Below are 16,812 nucleotides of genomic sequence, written 5' to 3'. Positions count from 1 at the left end.
TGGCCAAGCAACATCAGAGTGAAATGGCAAAAGTTATTACTGAGAAACGATACACAAATCAGATAGATGTAGATATAGAATTATTTATATGTATATATATTATATATACACACACAAATATACATTATATAATTTATATTTTATATATAAATTATATATATATACGTATATATTATATGTGTATTTATATACTGCCTTCCTCCCAAAGCAAGGTCCTAGGCGGTTTCCAAAAAAACCTTTTTTAGACAGATTACATAGAATCAGAATAATAGAGTTGGAAGAGACCTCATGGGCCATCCAGTCCAACCCCCTGCCAAGAAGCAGGAAATCGCATTCAAAGCACCCCCGACAGATGGCCACCCAGCCTCTGCTTAAAAGCCTCCAAAGAAGGAACCTCCACCACAGTCCAGGGCAGAGTTCCACTGCCAAACAGCTCTCACAGTGAGGAAGTTCTTCCCGATGTTCAGGTGAAATTTCCTTTCCTGTAGTTTAAAGCCATTGTTCCACGTCCTAGTCTCCAGGGCAACAGAAAACAAGCTTGCTCCCTCCTCCCTATGGCTTCCTATTGATGCAGGCCAAAATCCCGTTGGCTCATGTTTAACTTGTTGTCCACAAGGACTCCAAGGTCTTTTTCACATGTACTGCTGTCGAGCCAGGCATCCCCCATTCTGTATCTTTGCATTCCATTTTTATCTGCCTAAGTGAAGTATCTTGCATTTGTCCCTGTTGAACTTCAATTTGTTAGTTTCGGCCCTTCTCTCTAGTCTGTTAAGATCCTTTTGAATGCTGCTCCTGTCTTCTGGAGTATTGGCTATCCCTCCCAGTTTAGTGTTGTCTGCAAACTTGATGATCGTACCTTCTAACCCTTCGTCTAAGTCGTTAATAAAGATGTTGAACAGAACCGGGCCTAGGACGGAGCCCTGAGGCACTCCACTCGTGACTTCTTTCCAAGATGAAGACGACGCATTGGTGAGCACCCTTTGGGTTCGTTCGCTTAGCCAATTACAGATCCACCTAATTGTAGTTTTGCCTAGCCCACATTTGACTAGTTTGTTTGCCAGAAGGTCATGGGGGACCTTGTTGAAGGCCTTACTGAAATCCAGATAGGCTACATCCATGGCGTTCCCTGCATCTACCCAGCTTGTAACTCTATCGAAAAAAGAGATCAGTCTGGCATGACTCGTTTTTAATAAATCCGTGTTGACTATTAGCGATGATCGCATTGCTTTCTAAGTGTTCGCAGACCACTTCCTTAATGATCTTTTCCAGAATCTTGCCTGGTATCGACGTGAGGCTGACCAGACGGTAATTGTTTGGGTCGTTCTTTTTTCCCTTCTTGAAGATAGGGACCACATCTGCCTTCCACCAATCTGCTGGGACTTCTCCTGTTCTCCAGGAACTCTCAAAGATTATTGCCAGTGGTTCCGAAATAACTTCCGTAGTTCCTTCAATACTCTTGGATTCAGTTGATCTCGCTCTGGGGACTTGAAATCGTTTAGAGGGGCCAGGTATTCCTGGACAACTTGTTTCCCTATTTGGGGTTGGATTTTCCCCGATCCTTCATCCACTCCATGTTGCTGAGGCTGAGGACGGCTTTCTTTTTGTGAGAAGACCGAGGCAAAGAAGGCATTAAGTAGTTCTGCCTTTTCCCTGTCCCTTGTCACCATCACCCCATCTTCTCCTCGCAGCGGCCCTATTGCCTCCTTGTTCTTCCTTTTTCTACCAACGTAAGCAAAAAACAGCCTTTTTTGTTGTTTTTAATGCCCCTAGCAAGCCTGAGCTTGTTTTGCACTTTAGCCTTGTGGATCTTTTCCTTACATGAGTTGGCTGTTCATTTGAATTTTTCTTTGGTGATTTCTCCTGTTTTCCATTTCTTGTGCATGTCTTTTTTGAGTCTTAGCCCAGTAAGAAGTTCTTTGGACATCCATTCTGACTTCTTTGCATTTGTCTTATTTTTTTAATTTTTTAATTATTTTTTCCTTTGTTGGCACTGTAACAAAATTTTTTGGGGGGGGATTCTGCTCCTGGTTTGAAAATGTTACTTCCTGTTTAATTGTGCGGTACTATGTTGAATTGGCTGAGACTCTTATGAGATATTCATTGAAAAACTATAGCAAGATGTGCTGCAAGAGGTTGAGCAAAAAAGGGCATTGGAGTTTAATAAACTTTTCCCATGTTTTTATGACAGAACCAATTAGGAAAGTACATTTTTAACCCAGGAACAAAAATCGTGTTGTTGTCGAAGGCTTTCATGGCCGGAATCACTGGGTTGACCCCCCATGAGGGTCTTCCTCTAGGGGCAAACCAAGAATGGGCAACTTGGAAGTCCCTAAACAGACTGAGAAGCGGAGTGGGCAGATTAAAAGACAATCTGGCAAGATGGCACTACCTGGAGGAATCCTCCACCTTGTGTGACTGTGGAGCAGAACAAACAACTCCGCATATGTATGCTCGCCCACAATGCCCTGCCTCATGTACGGAGGAGGAGTTGTTTAAAGCTACGGACAATGCGGTTGCTGTTGCCCGCTTTTGGTCCAAAACTATTTAGTTGCTTGTGATTTCCTTTTTTTCCCCCCATCATTTTGAAATGTATTTGTCGTGCAATGCTTTTGACACGAAATAAACAAAAACTGGGTTGATAAGAGTTTTCCAGGCGGTATGGCCATGTTCCAGAAGCATTCCCTCCTGATGCTTCACCCACATTTATGGCAGGTATCCTCAGAGGTTGTGAGGTTTGTTGGAAACTAAGCAAGTGAGGTTTTTATATCTCTGGAAAGTACAGGGCGGGACAAAGAACTCTTGTCTGTTGGAAGTGTAAATGTTGCAATTAACCTGATTGGCACTGAAATGCCTCGTATCTTCAAAGCCTGGCAAATTCCTGCCTGAGAGTACCGGGAATTAAAAAAAAACCCTCTAAAATCAGGAATAAAGAACAACACTGAAAACAAGGGAACTCCAGACGGAAAACAATCAGGGCCAGCTAACACCTCCCAATAAAGGATCCCCTCAGGCAGGAAGCAGCTAGGCTTTGAAGCTGCAGGCTTTTCAATGCTACTCAAGGTGATTAATTGCAACATTCACACCTGCCTCCAACAGACAAGAGTTCTTATTCCCACCCGGAACCTTCTACAGATATAGAAACCCCACTTGCTTAGTTTCCAACAGACCTCACAACTTCTGAGGTTGCCTGCCACAGATGTGGGCGGGAGACTCACAGCAACCAAAACATCGTGTTACTTTCCCGCAGCGTCTGATTTCCCTGTCGCTTTAAGTTGGCGACACTGGACGAGCCCGTGTACGATTGGCAGAGGAGGGGGTTGACGTCACGGAGGGCCGGGGTGCCGCCATGACACGTGAGGCGGATGCTGCTGCCGCCTCGGCTGTCGGCTCAGAGTCGGCGCCGCGCGTGGCTCTGGAGCGGAGGCGGCTCCTTCGCAGGGCCCGGGCTTGGTGGGCCTGTCTCTCTGAGGGCGTGAGCATGGCGGCGCAGCCCTCCCTTCATCCAGGGAGCTGCCCTCGGTCGGCCGCGCGGCGCCGGGCGGAGAAGCGTCGCCAGGGGAAGGGGAAGGAGGCAGCGGAGGAGGAAGAGGAGGCGGGCGAGGCGCGCCACGTCCCTCCGCCAAAGAAGCGCAACCCGGGCGTCAGCTTCAACGAGGCCCACTTCGCCGAGACCAGCTACTACTTCGAGGGCGGCCTCCGGAAGGTGCGGCCTTACTTCTTCGACTTCCAGACCTACTGCAAGGGCCGCTGGGTGGGCCGCAGCCTCCTCCAGGTCTTCGGCGCCGAGTTCCGCGCCCAGCCCCTCGAGGCCTACCGGGCCGCCGCCGAAGCAGGCCGCCTCCGCCTCAACGAGCGGCCCGTCAAGGACCTCGGCCTCCGCCTCAAGGTGAGGACCAGAAGGCTCCCCAACGCTTCCCTTCGCGCACTTCGGCCCGCCCCCCAGGGGATCTGGACTCCCAATGCCCGTTGGACGTTAGGAATTGTGGGAGTTGGGAGTCCAGACTCCCTGGAGGGCTCAAGTTGAGTCCATCACAGCATTTTGTTGTGAGAATAATGAAGTGAAAAGAAGAGCTATTAAGCTGGAAGGAAATAAGAAAAGCAATGTGTTGTCGAAGGTTTTCATGGCCGAAATCGCTGGATTGCTGTGTTTTCCGGACTGTATAGCCATGTTCCAGAAGCATTCTCTCCTGACGTTTCACCCACATCTATGACAGGCGTCCTCAGAGGCTGTGAAGTCTGTTGGAAAACTGTGCAAGTGAAGTTTATATATCTGTGGTATGTTCAGGGTGGGAGAAAGAACTCTAGTCTGTCTGATGCAACTCTGAATGTTTCAGTTGGCCAGCGTGATTAGCATTGAATAGCCTTGCAGCTTCAAGGCCTGGCTGATTCCTGCCTGGGGGAATCCTTTGTTGGGAGGTGTATCTTGCCCTGATCGTTTCATGTCTGGAAATGGGGGAACTCCAGGCATGAAACAGTCGGGGACAGCTAACACCTCCCAACACAGGATTCCCCCAGGCAGGAATCAGCCAGGCCTTGAAGCTGCCAGGCCATTCAGTGCTAATTAAGACGATTAATTGTAACATTCACACTTACCTCCAACAGATAAGAGTTCTTTCTCCCACCCTGGACCTTCCACAGATGTATAAGCCTCCCTTGCCTAGTTTCCAAAATACAACCTCTTAGGATGCCTGCCCTCGATGTGGGCAAAATGTCAGGAGATCATGCATCAGGAACATGGGCATACAGCCCGAAAACCTCACAGCAACCAAGGAAGACAATATCCAGCACTGGCTGAAGGTTTGGAGCCTGGGAATCTGCAGTTTATGTGCCTCAAATTCTATCCTGTTCACTGTTAAACATGGGTTTCACCATTTTCACACATTTTCAAAATGCTCACTGAAGCTTTCTGTGAATCCAGGAAATTTGGTTTGCTTTCTGCCCCATGTGTCAAACTCAAGGTCCACAGGCTGAATCTGCCCCTCTGTGTTACTTCATGTGGCCCGCCAGATATTTGTTTATCGTGTCAGAAGCGAATCTTGCCGTGCCTCTGGTGTCGCTGTAAGAAGGTCCTCCATTGTGCATGTGGCAGGGCTCAGGTTGCATTGTAGTAAGTAGTCTGTAGTTTGCTCTTCTTCGCACTCAAATATCGTGGAATCCACTTTGTAGTCCAATTTCTTAAGGTTGGCTCTGCATCTCGTGGTGCCAAAGCACAATCTGTTCAGCGCCTTCCAAGTCGCCCAGTCTTCTGTGTGCCCAGGAGGGATTTTCTCATCCGGTATCAGCCACTGATTGAGGTTCCAGTTTTTAACGTGCCACTTTTGGACTCTTGCTTGCTGAGTTGTTCCTGCTAATATCTCTGTAGACCTTAGGAAGCTATTTCTTGATTTAAGGTGTTGGCTTGGTGGCTGATATCCGAAGAGAGGATGGGCCAGAGATGTCAGTGCCTTGGTCCTTTCATTACAGGCTGCTACTTCCCGACATATGTCTGGTGGTGCAATTACTGCTAAACAGTATCATTTCTCCAGCAGTATGGGGCTTAGACATCCTGTGATAATGTGGCATATCTCATTAAGAGCCACATCCACTGTTTTAATGTGGTGAGAGGTATTCCACACTGGGCATGTATATTCAGCAGCAGAGTAGCAAAGTGCAAGGGCAGATGTCTTCACTGTGTCTGGTTGTGATCCTCAGGTTATACCAGTCAGCTTTCGTATGATATTATTTCTAGTGCCCCCTTTTTCTTGATAGTCAAACAGTGCCTCTTGTAAGTCAAAGCACGATCCAGAGTGACTCCTAGGTATTTTGATGTTTTGTGTTCACACGGCCTGCCCTTGTTTTATTGTTTTTTGATTTCTTGATGTAATGCCTATTATCATTTATTGTATTTTAATGGTGCTATGATATGTTGTTTTTATATTTTATTATATTGTATTGCTCTGGGCATGGCCCCATGTTAGCCGCCCCGAGTCCCCGTTGGGGAGATGGTGGCGGGGTATAAATAAAGTTTTATTATTATTATTATTATTGCAATGCTCCAGTAGGATTCCTTCCCAGGTAATCCTCAGGGCTCGAGATGCTTGTCTGTTCTTAAAATGAAAAGCACATCGCTCCAGATGCTGGACTACAATTCCAGTATTTCTCATTATTTGGCATCATGACTAGAGCTGGTGGGAGTTGTGATACAGTAACATTGGGAAGGCTGCAGTTTGTTCTGTTTAGTCAGAAAAGTAGGGTTTGAATTTAGATACAAGGCTTGTGGACTTTAAAATGTCCTTTGCCCTTTCTCCAACCTCAGAGCTACAAGTTCTGCAGTTCTCAAGATCCCCACTCCGCAGACTGGATATTCAAAAGTTATGGGGGAGTTGTCGTTGAATATCATCTGGGGACCCAAACTAGGTAAAAACTGAAGAGCGCCAAACGCTGACAGATACTCTGTCAGTGGATTCAGCAGCCCTTTGAAGGCAAACCATAAAGATGTGACCCTTGATGAAAATGTGTTTGACAATGCTGATCTATGCCATAAGGGTTTTGTTACCCTCCTGGAGGACCTGTATTTTTGACATGATTGCTTTGCTTTTCAGAATAACGACTTTCTGCGGAACACAATACATCGCCACGAACCACCAGTAACAGCACAGCCGATTGAGATTATAGAAGAAAATGATGAGGTGGTGGTGGTTGACAAGCCTTCCTCTTTACCAGTCCATCCGTGTGGAAGATTTCGACATAATACTGTCATTTTCATACTGGGAAAAGAACATAACTTGAAGGAGCTGCACACTATTCATCGGCTTGATCGCTTAACATCGGGCGTCCTAATGTTTGCAAAGTCTGTTGAAGTATCCAAGAGGATCGATGAGCAAGTTCGACAGCGACAGGTGAAGCTTAAGTGATTGCTGTATTTTATAATCCTACTGCCCCTAAAACACAGCCCTCAAATTCACCCTCTGCATTTTCCTTATCTGGCTTGCTCTTTTTTTACAGTTGTATTTCCAGTCAGTGATCTGAAATAATATAGTTGTTACCCTAATCTGGATAAACAGAACACTTTCTTCTACTCAAGTCATATTTTGTAGCAAAGTTAATACAGAATAGGCATTTTACAGTATACAAGGAGTAGTAAAAATATCCTCAAATTTCAGCGGTCATGATTTGTACAGGTGTATTAGCATAGAAACAGAATGCAAATGTTAAGTTCCCCATTTCACAATTATCCAAAGACTTCTCCAGCAAACTTTTAATGACTTTTTGGCAGTATTTATTATTATTATTAACTGCATTTCTATACCACTTTTCTCACCCCTGGGGGGACTCAAAGCGGTTTACAACATAATAAATGGCAAAATATCACATATCTAAATCAAAAACATATAACTCTAGATTAAACCATTAAAACTATAAAAACATCAAACATAGATATAAGCATGAAACATGTTATTGCAACAATTAACATAGACCCCTTGTCTCCCCCCCCCCCCTCTCTATAGAATTTCAACCCTCCCTGCTGCCCCATCCCATAAGACACAAAGTTTTTTAGGTACAGATTGAGTACAGAATGGGGAGGGTAAAAACGTCCTGGGCCTCCTTGGGGGATGGTAAATGTGATATGAGGTCCTTGGGACGGGAAGGAGGACAGTTTCATCTGATGATGGCAGTAGGTTACTGATCAGTTTGACTTTTGGGCAGTACTGATAACCTATTTACAAAGATGACTGGCTGCCAAAGTGTGGACTGAAAACATCAAAATGTTTGTTGAGAAAGCTCTTTTTATTAAAAATATATGTAATATACTGACAGGCTTTGAAACATGCAGGTACCAGAGCTAGCAGAGTAGAAGTAATTATTTACTGGTTTGTTAAGTTTAATTTAAATACCATAGACTCAGGGCTGTAGCATCTGAGCACACAAGTTTCTGCAAAGTTGCTGCACCTTAGTAGACACGGGTCTAATGTTTGCAAGACTAAAAGACCATCTTGTTTGCTGCCTTGAATTCTGTGCTAGAAAATATAGTTGAGATGTAATGTTCTTAGCTGTTGAGCAAATTAATTTTAAGCTCTGTGATGCATTACATAACATATTCTACCTGCTCTATCGTTGATGCTCAAAAACCATGAATAGATGGCTTATATTTATTTTCTGTTTATCCTCATTTTTCAGCATCAGTATAACAATATTTCGTTTTCATACTATTCAGTTGTACTGTTACATTTTACTGCATCTGCCATGGCTACATCCTATGGAACCCTGAGGTTAATAGTTTCTTAAGGCAAAAGTACAGATGTCATGGTTTCATAAGATGTTGTCATGATAGTTTAAGCAGAATTGTAGTGCTATAATTGTGTATGGTGACAAGTCCCCAGATAGCCAGAGGGAAGCTAGGTAGTGCTTATTATCGGTCACAGGTGGGGGATCTTTGGCTCTCCGTTGTTTTCCACTACAGCACCAATGATCTTTTAATAAAACTCTGCAGGAAGTAGTAAATCCAAACCTCTGGAGAGCCAACACTTCTGTACTCAAATTCTGGCTAGTGGTGGCCACAAATTAGAGCAGATGGAAGTGGCCACTAAGTAACTCAATCTATTACGCAGCCCAGTCAAAACAAAATTTCTCAGTGTCTTGGTTTTTAGGCCTCTTCCTGGGGTTATTTGGGGCACTGATTCAGAAAATTGCATTGCATAGACCACATGAACTCTAGATTCTTAGATATGGTTATCATAATTTTCTATGGGCGAGCAGATGGTGAATAATATGTGTATCTCAAAAACTAGAACTGGTTGGGTGAAATTGGTGCCACTTTTGGAATCAGCAGGTCAAACAAACACAGAAGCAGGTCTAACATTTTAGGCACAGAAATGTGTATTATAGATCCTGTTTTGAAAATATTTTTTACTATTTCTTTTTTCCTTGTTACGTCCCCCTTCCCCCGTCCCCCCAATAGCTGGAGAAGGAGTATGTATGTCGTGTGCTTGGAGAGTTTCCAGAAAATGAGGTGATTTGCGAAGAACCCATCCTGGTTGTGTCATACAAAGTGGGAGTGTGTCGGGTGGACCCCAAGGGTAAGCCATGCAAAACGGTCTTCCGGAGGCTCAGTTACAACGGTGAGACCAGCGTGGTGAAGTGTTTTCCGCACACCGGCCGCACTCATCAGATCCGTGTCCACCTGCAGTTTTTGGGACACCCCATTGCCAATGACCCTATCTACAACACAAATGCCTGGGGTCCTGAAAAAGGCAAAGGTGGAGTTGTTAACAAAACAGACGAGGAATTGCTTCAGTCTTTGGTGGAGGAGCACCTCTCTAAACAGAGTCTGGGTATCTTGGATGTTACTGAGGATGATCTAAAACCTATCATTGGAGATAAAGGGAAGGAAACTCCAGGGAAGTATACTATGCCTGTGGAGGTCATCCATAAAAAAAATCCTGATCAGACTGAAGAATCAAAGGACGAAAGTCAGAGTGGAATATTGACTTGTTCTCAGAATTGTGTCTCTGAAGCACCAATGTGCCAGTCAGAGAATGGAGAAACGTGTTTGGATGAGCACCGGACTGAAACGGACCCTTTGTGTGAAGAATGCAAGATAGTAAGGCCTGACCCTTCACCCAAAGAGCTGGTGATGTATCTTCATGCCTTGCGCTACAAAGGAGCAGACTTTGACTACTGCTCCAAGATGCCCGCATGGGCACAGGATAATTGGGAAGAGACCTGAGATTTTCAAAATGTTTTTAATGTATGTCCGAGAGTTTGACGGATTTTCCACATCTGTTGCTTTTCTCACCCATTGAACATGAATGGATAAAGTTCCTTTATGTGGGAAGCCATTGAGAAGAAGGAATGCCTAATGTCCTAAGGCAGCTCTTCCAAGGAACAGTTGTGATATTTTGTCTCTGTTTTATTACAGAGAAGAATTTAGATATACAGTAATTATCAGAAGATGTCTTACCCTAAAAATTTTCTCAGATGTCTTGTTTATAAAGTACCTAAAAGGTACTTAGCATTGTGTAGAGATTAAAAACATGCCCTTCCATACAGGCTTTCAATTGAATGAATTGTATATGATGAATCTTGTCTTATTTGCTTAATATCTCTATTGGGAAAGCAATGTGTTAGCTTTCCATTTCCAGTTTACATCTGTATAAAAGACTAGCTGTGCCCGGCCACGCGTTGCTGTGGCGAAGTCTGGTGGTATGGGAAATAAAGTATTGAGGAATTGGTGGTAGTTAAGGTAAAGAGTAAACGTTTTCCCCTGACATTAAGTCCAGTCGTGTCCGACTTTGGGGGTTAGTGGTTATCTCTATTTGTAAGCTTGAAGAGCTGGCGTTGTCCGTAGACTCCTCCAAGGTCATGTGGTATGACTGCATGGAGTACCGTAACCTTTCCGCTGGAGTGGTACCTATTCATCTATTCTCATTTGAATGTTTTTGAACTTTAGGGTTGGGAGAAGTTGGGGCTAACAGTGGGGGCTCTGTCTGTTCCTCGAATTCAAACCTGCAACCTTTCGGTCCAGAAGTTTAGCAGCTCAGCGCTTTAACACGCTGCACCATCAGGGGTATTATTTTCGTAAGGTTGTGAATATACAATATTTTTGATTGTTTTTGTCTGTTGGAGGGAAGTATGAATGCTGCAATTAGGAAAAATGATTAGCATGTAATGACCTTGTAGCTTTAAAGCCTGGCTGTTTCCTCCCTGAGTGAATTTTTTGTTGGGAGGTGTTAGCTGGCCGTGATTGTTTCCTCTCTGGAATTTCCTTGTTTTCAGAGTGGTGTTGTGTGTGATATTTTATGTGCTTCTACTGTCTGTGACCCTCAGAAAACAGAGGATTTGCCAGACTTTGGCGATGGGAATACTTTGTTGGGAGGTGTTAGCTGGCCCTGATTGTTTCCTGTCTGGAATTCCCGTTTTCAGAGTGGTGTTGTTTATTTAGTGTTGTGATTGTAGAGATTATATTGTTGTGTATTACTGCACCACAGTAATTATTTCATCTTACAGTAGAATCTCAGTTATCCAACATTTGGTAATGCAATGTTCTGGATTATCCAATGTAGTCTGCGTTTTAGTAGTCAATTTTTGTGTATTCAGTGTTTTAAATTGTGATACTTTTTCTGTCAAATTTGTTGTATAACATGATGTTTTGGTGGTTAATTTGTATAATGATTCCCTAATTTGATGTTTAATTGGGATTTCCTGAATCCGTTCTTATTATCCAACATATTCAGTTATGCAATGTTGTGCTGGGATGTTTATGTTGGATAAGTGAGATTCTACTGTATATTTATAATTTTGCAAGGAAGGCGTTTGCGCCATCCCCCGGGCCCTGGAAAAGGGTAAATAAGAGAAGAGGAGAAGGCGCTCTGTACGTGCTCAGGGGCCAGGCGGGAGGCGTGGCGGGGTGAGGTCTGCCCTTCCCCTTTGCCCCTCAATCCCGGCCCTTCCCCTCCTACCGGAGGTGGCGCCGGTGTGGTGGTGGGTTGTAGGCCAGGCAAGAGCGGGCTCCAGTGGAGGCGCAGGCCTGGGGCGTCGCGGCTTCCTCCGCGCTTCCCGATGCCGGCCTCCATGTTCTTCCCGCGGAGGACAGGAGGAGGCCTGAGCAGCGGCGAGGAGGAGGAGGGGAACCGGGCCAGGAAGGCGGGCAACGTGGTGCTCGTCCGCCGCTGCAGGCCCGAGAGGAAGAGAAAGGGGTGGGAAAGGCTGCCCCTCCACACAGAGGGAGAGAGGCAGGACTCGCTTTCCCAGAAGTGCCTGGCGCGGCAATGACAGTGTTGGCGCCAAAAACCAGGAAGGTCCCGAGGGAGGGACCTTTTTGTTTTCCAGGCGAGAGGTGAGGGCAGGGAAGGGTCGGCTTAGGCCCTCCGGGTGTTTTGGAGTAGAACTCCCGATTCGAGGATGGGGAGCTCAGCCTCGTGAGGCGGAGATGTGCCTTCTCCTGCAGAGTCCCTGGCTTCGGCGGTGGAGGAGGTGCAAGAGAGGGAGGGAGGGGAACGGTTCTGTGTGTGTGCGCGCGCGCGGAAAGAGTTGGGAGGACTGTGTTTCTGCGCGTGCGCAGATTGCCTGTTGTGTTTTTTTGGTGTTGTGATTGTGTTTTTTGTTTGATTATGTTGTATCTTACTGGAGGCGGGGATGATGGATTGCGTTGCCAATTTTAGAGTTTGGGGGAGCTGTAGATTTGTTGTTTTGTCCATCGCCGTGATGCCATCACTCTTTTATATATATAGATGTGTGGATGCCAAGGTTTATGCAAATGATTGAGATTATTTCTGACAATAATTTGATACTTTGAAAAATTGTCTCCATCAACGCAAGACATGTTGGTCCTATTCACAAATGTATACTTTTCCATTTATTTATTTACCATACTTGTATCCCACCTTTCTCAACCCCGAAGGAAACTCAAGGTGGCCTTACAAAGGCAACAATGCAATGCCATATGTTTACATACATCAATGAATAAGCAAAAAAATTAAAACCAACCAATTAAAACAAATCATTAAAACAAGAATGAAAATAACATAATCCCGGTCATATTCCAGTACTAGTCCGGGTCGTCATTAACTTAATTTATAGTCTGTTATTGCATTGCTCCCATAATTGACCAAAAGCCTGATCCCAAAGCCATGTTTTTAGTTTTTCTCTGAAGGCCAGGAGGAAGGGGACCAATCTAATTTCACTGGGGAGGGAGTTCCATAGCCAAGGGGCCATCAACAAGAAGGCCCTATTTCATCCCCACCAGTTGTGCTTGTGAGAGGAGTGGAACCGAGGGGCCTCCCCTGACAATCTTAACTTGGGCTTTCATTCTAGCAAAGTCCAAGAAGAAGAAAAATCTGTTTTCAGCTGCATTTTAATTTTTGTTTGGATTTGATAGTGTGGACAGTAAATTGACATTGAACCACTTCCCAATTTCACATACAGTAGGAACCTATTGTTTAAAGAAACAACATTTGAAGTGCTAACATTTGTATATGAGGAGAAAGTGTGGGTTTAACCATCATTCAAAACCTGGATAAAAAAAGGACCACCTCTAAATATATTTCTCATCTAATTTTGAAGCAAGTTTCCCTCAGAAAAAGGATAACTGTTTGAGGCTAGAGACTCCTTTGGCACTTCCCCCAATTTATTTTGTTCTCAAATATTCCTCAATGAGCCCTAAGGGAGGCAATTTTACCACTTTTGAGTGTAGATCTGGGCCATGTTAGACACACAAGCAGCTTTTTTTACTAGGAAGCAATAAAGAAATACATTTCTGTATCACTTGTGTGTGGTCCCCTCAAAGTTGACATTTGGGAACAAAATTGGGATTCTGGCAAGGATCCTAAGGACCATAGAACGGGACTTTTGGGCTGCATTTTTCCTAACCCTGGTGTGAAGTGTAAAACGTTTTCCACTGATTTGGGAGACAATCCCTTTTGTCTGGATCCATTCTTGGGTTATTCAGGCTTTGTACCCAACTGCCTAGGTTTGGCTGCTTTCCTATTCAAAAGGAAAAACCATCCACCCAAGACAGGTGTAACTTATGTGGAGAAATCCACATAACGAAAACCTGTACAGTATTTCCATTCTAGGAGGCTTACAGTTCAAAATGTACACATAAACGCTTTTAAGTATCAAGAAGATGAGGATGTTTGCTTTCCACTATCATTGCCACCTGGGTGGGATCTTCAAATCTCCCTGTGTAATTGAAAGACTCAGCTTCAGCTCTGTCCACCCATTGTTGTGTTCCTGTCCATTGCTTTTCCATTTGCTGAACTGGACAAGAGCTCAAGGTAACATAGCAGTGCTTGAAACACTTCTATCTAGAGGAGATTCTGGGAATTTACTTTCTTGAAAAGTAACTTTTCTGAGCTGTGGAAAAGCACCACAATTACCTTTCCCCATCCGTTTGTGTGTGTCAGGAGAAAGTTTCAAAGTTTGATCTACAATCGTTTTGTTCTGGATGCTCTGGTAAGTGATCCCCTAAAAACAGCAAGTGGTTACTATTTGGGAATTTATTTGCATTAACTATACTTTTTGAGCCCAGTTGTAAGTCTAAATGTAGAATTGGACAATGGACAAGCAGCAACCTAACCAAGAATTTCAATCCATTATGTGCCAAGATTAAAAGCTATGTTTTATTTGGAACAGGTCATCTTTAAAATGAATTTATTCAAGCATGCAATAAATTGCACTACTGATACAGTGTCCAAATTATATAATGGGGAAGGTGTCGAAGGGCGGATATCTTGAGTGCAGCACATATCTATACTTCCTAGCCGTTTTGTTGCTGTTCCATTCCTTAATGGTGTTGTATAACCATGCCAATAAATTAACTGCACAAGGGGCTCATTAAACAGTTGCGATGATACTTAACCTGTGAAGTAGAATTGCCGTCTGAGAGCCCTTCAGCGCCTACTTCACGGCTTTAAACATCTGCATAATGATACAGCCTGTCTGGCTTAGAAGTAATCATTTGTGGTTATAAAAATTAGGAAGCATAGAAACACATCCAATAAATATCCATATTGAAACAACTCTTGGTAATTATGCAGACAAGGTCAATGTGCTTGAAAGAAATTCAAGCACAGCCCCTGAAATGCATGCTGTGTTGAGATTTCCTTTCTGAGAACGCACATGAAGGAAGAATAATGTTATCCTAGTTTTTAAAAATACAATAATAGAAGTGTCCTGAACACCTGAAATGCCAACAACACAAATTCTAATTGTCTGTTAAGGAATCTGGGTTCTACACAATAGTAGTGTAATTATTGTGTAAAAAGAGCAAATATTTTTCAGTCATGGAAGTGTCCTTTTTGAGGAATGTGATATGGATCAGTATACAGGACAGTTTTCTCAGTGAAAAGAACATAATCTTTAAAGATTTTTGTTGGCATCAATGCTTTTCAATTAATTTTTTATTGAGCATAAGGGGACACGTATTAACTTAAGCTTAATTTTATGAGAGAACAGAACATAATCAAAAGTACAATTATCATCCACATTGCTTTTATTTATAGTTTGTCTTATCCAAGTTTGGGATTCAAAGCTGCTTGTAAGTGTTACACAGTGAGCCATTACAACATACAAAAATTAAAGAAGCAAATTATAATAAATTTGAAACCAGTTCAAACAAATTAACAATACATAAAAGTCCAGTGCGTTATGCAAGGCATTTTAACTACCATGGCTTAATGCTGTGCTGTCATGGGAATTGTAATTTTACAAGATCTTTAGCCTTCTCTGTCAAAAAGAGCTGGCATCTGATTAAACTACAAATCCCAAGATTTCATGGCATTAAGCCGAGGCAGTCTAAGTGGTGTCAAACTGCTTTATGTCTGCAATGTAGAAGAACTCTGGAAGCAATGAGTGTGTGTGACTCAAACTGAGGATATCATCCATGGACATACCATGATATGAGCACTGTTCAAAGTGCTGGCTTTAGCCTATAAAGCTCTAAATGGTTCTGGCCCAGCTTACTTGTCGGAACATGTCTCCCGCTATGACCTACCACATAATTTAAGATCTTCAAGGGAGGCCCTGCTCTCGGTCCCGCCAGCCTCACAGGTGCGGGGATGTGAGACAGGGGATGTGAGACAGGGCCTTCTCAGTGGTGGTTCCTCAACTGTGGAACTCCCTCCCTAATGACATCCGGCAGGCTCCATCCCTTTTGAGTTTTAGAAAGAAAGTGAAGACCTGGCTATGTGAGCAAGCGTTCAAAGAACAAGTTTTGTTGGCTTCAATTTGGTCTGGACTAAGGTTTATGTACAAGGTTTTTGTGGATGAATGGCTCAAGTATTTTGTATTGTTTTAAATCTGTATTTAACTACTTATGTTTTTATTCTTTTGTATTGTTGTGTATTGGCATCGAATTCTGCCAGTTTTGTAAGCCGCCTTGAGTCCCTTCAGGTGAGAAGGGCGGGATAGAAATGATGGAAATAAACAAAATAAATAAATATTATAATAATCCTTAGCAAAATGAAAGGCAGTAGGGAAATAGGGAGGCCACACTGGTAAATTCAACCAAGGAAGCAACAGCCCTGAAACTTCAAGACCTGTTGGTGACAGGATCACTTGGAGGTCTCTCATTCATAGGGTTGCCATAAATTGAAGTTGGCTTGTCAAGAGATACTAGCAACATACTGAGCATTATAGTCCAGCATATCTCAGAAGCATTTGGTCTGGAGAGATGGAACTAGAAAAACATTCAATTATTTGAATCCTATTAGAGGGAGCCTACACCACCATAATTGTCAAGTAACAGAAATGTTACAAGTGCACAATGTGGAAGCATTTGTTTATGGAATATTTTGGGAGTTGTAGTTCATTATGTATTTAAGGAATTTGTTGATAACCTCTTGACCCACCATGGCCACCAATGCAATACACAGTACTCAAGGCCTCCAGAACTATTTTGCAGCAAACAGTTTCTGTATCTTCTCTACAACGCTTATTTTTGTGCAATTTGTAGAGAAGTGGGCATCTTCATTTACAGTAAAGAAAATGACGAATTAAAGAATACAAACTCTGTCACAGCTTAAAAGCCAAGATCCCCCAAAACTGTCCACATAAATGGCTGAGATAGAGATACAGTAGAGTCTCACTTATCCAAGCTAAACAGGCCAGCAGGAGCTTGGATAAGCGAATATCTTGGATAATGAGGGATTAAGGAAAAGCCTATTAAACATCAAATTAGGTTATGATTTTACAAATTAAGCGCCAAAACATCATGTTATACAACAAAATTGAAAGAAAAAATAGTTCAATACGCAATAATGTTATGATGTAATTACTGTATTTACGAATTTAGCACCAAAATATCACGATATATTAAAAACATTGACTACAAAA

General features: G+C 43.3%; 1 protein-coding gene across 1 annotated transcript; it reads left to right on the top strand.

Annotated features, from left to right (window-relative positions):
• The first annotated feature begins 3,323 nt into the window (after positions 1-3,323).
• Positions 3,324-10,042, top strand: rpusd2 (RNA pseudouridine synthase domain containing 2). The gene is made up of 3 exons (XM_008116823.3): positions 3,324-3,886; positions 6,582-6,878; positions 8,939-10,042. Exons 1-3 carry the CDS (start codon positions 3,347-3,349, stop codon positions 9,704-9,706), a joined length of 1,605 nt encoding a protein of 534 aa, XP_008115030.1. The 5' UTR covers positions 3,324-3,346; the 3' UTR covers positions 9,707-10,042.
• The last annotated feature ends 6,770 nt before the right edge of the window (positions 10,043-16,812 follow it).

The sequence above is a fragment of the Anolis carolinensis genome, chromosome 1, assembly GCF_035594765.1.
Source record: "Anolis carolinensis isolate JA03-04 chromosome 1, rAnoCar3.1.pri, whole genome shotgun sequence".
NCBI classification, from domain to species: Eukaryota; Metazoa; Chordata; class Lepidosauria; order Squamata; family Dactyloidae; genus Anolis; species Anolis carolinensis.
This window is presented reverse-complemented; position numbering and strand designations above follow the sequence as displayed.

Coding starts and splice junctions, on each gene's coding strand:
- rpusd2 (XM_008116823.3), top strand. CDS start 3,347: ATGACACGTGAGGCGGATGCTGCTGCCGCCTCGGCTGTCGGCTCAGAG. Junction 3,887..6,581: donor ACCTCGGCCTCCGCCTCAAG/GTGAGGACCAGA, acceptor TTTGCTTTTCAG/AATAACGACTTTCTGCGGAA. Junction 6,879..8,938: donor AGCAAGTTCGACAGCGACAG/GTGAAGCTTAAG, acceptor TCCCCCCAATAG/CTGGAGAAGGAGTATGTATG.